This window comes from Meleagris gallopavo, unplaced genomic scaffold (genome assembly GCF_000146605.3).
Source record: "Meleagris gallopavo isolate NT-WF06-2002-E0010 breed Aviagen turkey brand Nicholas breeding stock unplaced genomic scaffold, Turkey_5.1 ChrUn_random_7180001862809, whole genome shotgun sequence".
NCBI classification, from domain to species: domain Eukaryota; kingdom Metazoa; phylum Chordata; class Aves; order Galliformes; family Phasianidae; genus Meleagris; species Meleagris gallopavo.
The window spans coordinates 1-1,888 of NW_011128373.1; the positions used below are offsets into that span (position 1 = coordinate 1).

General features: G+C 61.0%; 1 protein-coding gene across 1 annotated transcript; it reads right to left on the reverse strand.

Moving 5' to 3' along the window:
- Nucleotides 1–11: 11 nt before the first annotated feature.
- LOC104915969 (KICSTOR complex protein kaptin) lies at nt 12–1,868 on the reverse strand (the record flags this gene model as incomplete). Its single annotated transcript, XM_010726940.3, has 4 exons — nt 1,258–1,868; nt 829–911; nt 402–486; nt 12–268 (listed from the first exon to the last, which is right to left on the reverse strand). Coding segments are annotated over exons 1-4 (627 nt in total), but the record flags the coding sequence as incomplete, so codon positions are not given.
- Between the last annotated feature and the right edge of the window lie 20 nt (nt 1,869–1,888).

Sequence of the window (1,888 nt, forward strand, 5' to 3'; positions counted from 1 at the left end):
ACTGGGGACACAATGGGGGTACTGGGGACACAGCGTTGGGGACACAGTGGGATGGAAGGGGAAAGAACTGGGGACGTGGAAGTGCATAGAGGGACAGGGGTGGCAATGGGGTCACGTGGGGTGACATGTGCGGTGACAGGTGGGGTGACAAGTGGGGTGACACATAGGGGGACACATGGGGTGACACGTGGGGTGACACGTGGGGTGACGCACTCAGCGTGGCACAGTTGCAGGGGGGTGAAGCGCAGCTCCAGGTTGAGGCAGCTCTCTGTGGAGGTGACATCATCACGGTGACATCATCACAGTGACATCATCACAGTGACATCATCATGGTCATCGCAGTGATGTCATCGCAGTGATGTCATCACGGTGACAATGGGGGACACGGGGACGTCACCCACGCGCCACTGAGTCGAGGTCGAACTCGCAGCCCGGCTCGTAGTCGCAGTAGATGTTGAGGAAGGGGCTGGGTTTGTCCCCGGAGTCCTGCCGGTAATTAATTACCCCATTAATTACCCTGTTAATTACCCTGAGTTGCACCTCCATGAAGACAACACCCACTTAACGACCCACACCTTAATGAACGCGCTGCCCCATTAATGATCCTGAAGCACTGACACAGGTGACGTCCCATTAATTAGCAACCACGCTCCTTGATGAAAACAACGCCTAATTAACTAATTGTCCCCTATCTCAATTAATTACCACACAAGCAACGTCCACTTCATCAACCCCCTACTTGATGAAGGCAATGCCCAATTAACAAGCCAACCCACCAGATACCGGGATGAAGGCCGCGCCCAGTTAATTAACCAGGGAGTTAATTACCTTAATGAAGGTGATGCCCACCACCAGTCCCCGTTTTGGGGCCGATTTCTGGAAGCAGCCGATGGAGACGATCTCCGCATCCACTGCAGAGCGGTGTCAGAAGGACAGAGCCATGGGACCCCCTTGAGACCCCCATGGGACCCCCTCAATAGAAACCCCCAATGGAACCAATGGGACCCAATGGGAGCCCCCCTTTGACCCCGTGCCCTTTGACCCCCCGCCCTCTGACCTCTGACTCCACCCCCTTTTGACCCCTCCCCCTTTTAACCCGCTCCAACACCTCCATCAGACCCCGCCCCCCTTTTGACCCCGCCCCCGCCCCAATCCAGCACAACCATTGGCTGCAACACGGCCCCAGGCCACGCCCCTTTACTGATGACTCCGCCCCCCTGACCCGGAAGCAGACGCCCGCCGGCCCCGCCCCCTGACCCGGGATGTAGGTGAACTGCAGCTCTCGCGCCACGGGCCGCAGTTTGTGCCGCAGGTGTTGGTAGCGGAAGTGCAGCACTTTGCCCTTCAGCGTGGCCGCCAGCAGCCCCCCGCCTCCGGGCAGCGCCGCCAGCCCGTACACGTTGCTCTGCGACGGGAGGCGGCTGCAGCTGTCCTCCACCAGCGGGCACGGCCCCGCCATTATCCGCAAACCGGGACCGGCGCGGCGCGGGACAGCCCCGACACCGCCGCGCTGGGGGATGGGGCCTGAGATGCGCGCGGCGCGGTGACGTCACTGATCGGCGACGGGTGGGCGGACGGAGCACCAATGGGAAGCCGGGAGTGGTGGAAAGTGGGCGTGGCTGGGCGGAGTGGGCGTGGATTTAAGGCACGGGGCGGGGCCTGAGGCAGCATTCCCTATAGGGGAATGGGGGCTGTGGGGCGGCTATGGGGTACACAGAGACCCCCCCCAAAAAAGTGATGCTGGGGGGAAACGGGGCACAAAAGGATCCCCAGAGAGAAGAGGGGGAGGATACGGGGCGGCTATGGGGCACAGAAGGAGATAAGGGGGCTGTGGGGCAGAGCCTGGGGCGGTAGGAGGCACACAGAACCACCTGCAAAGGGACAAGAG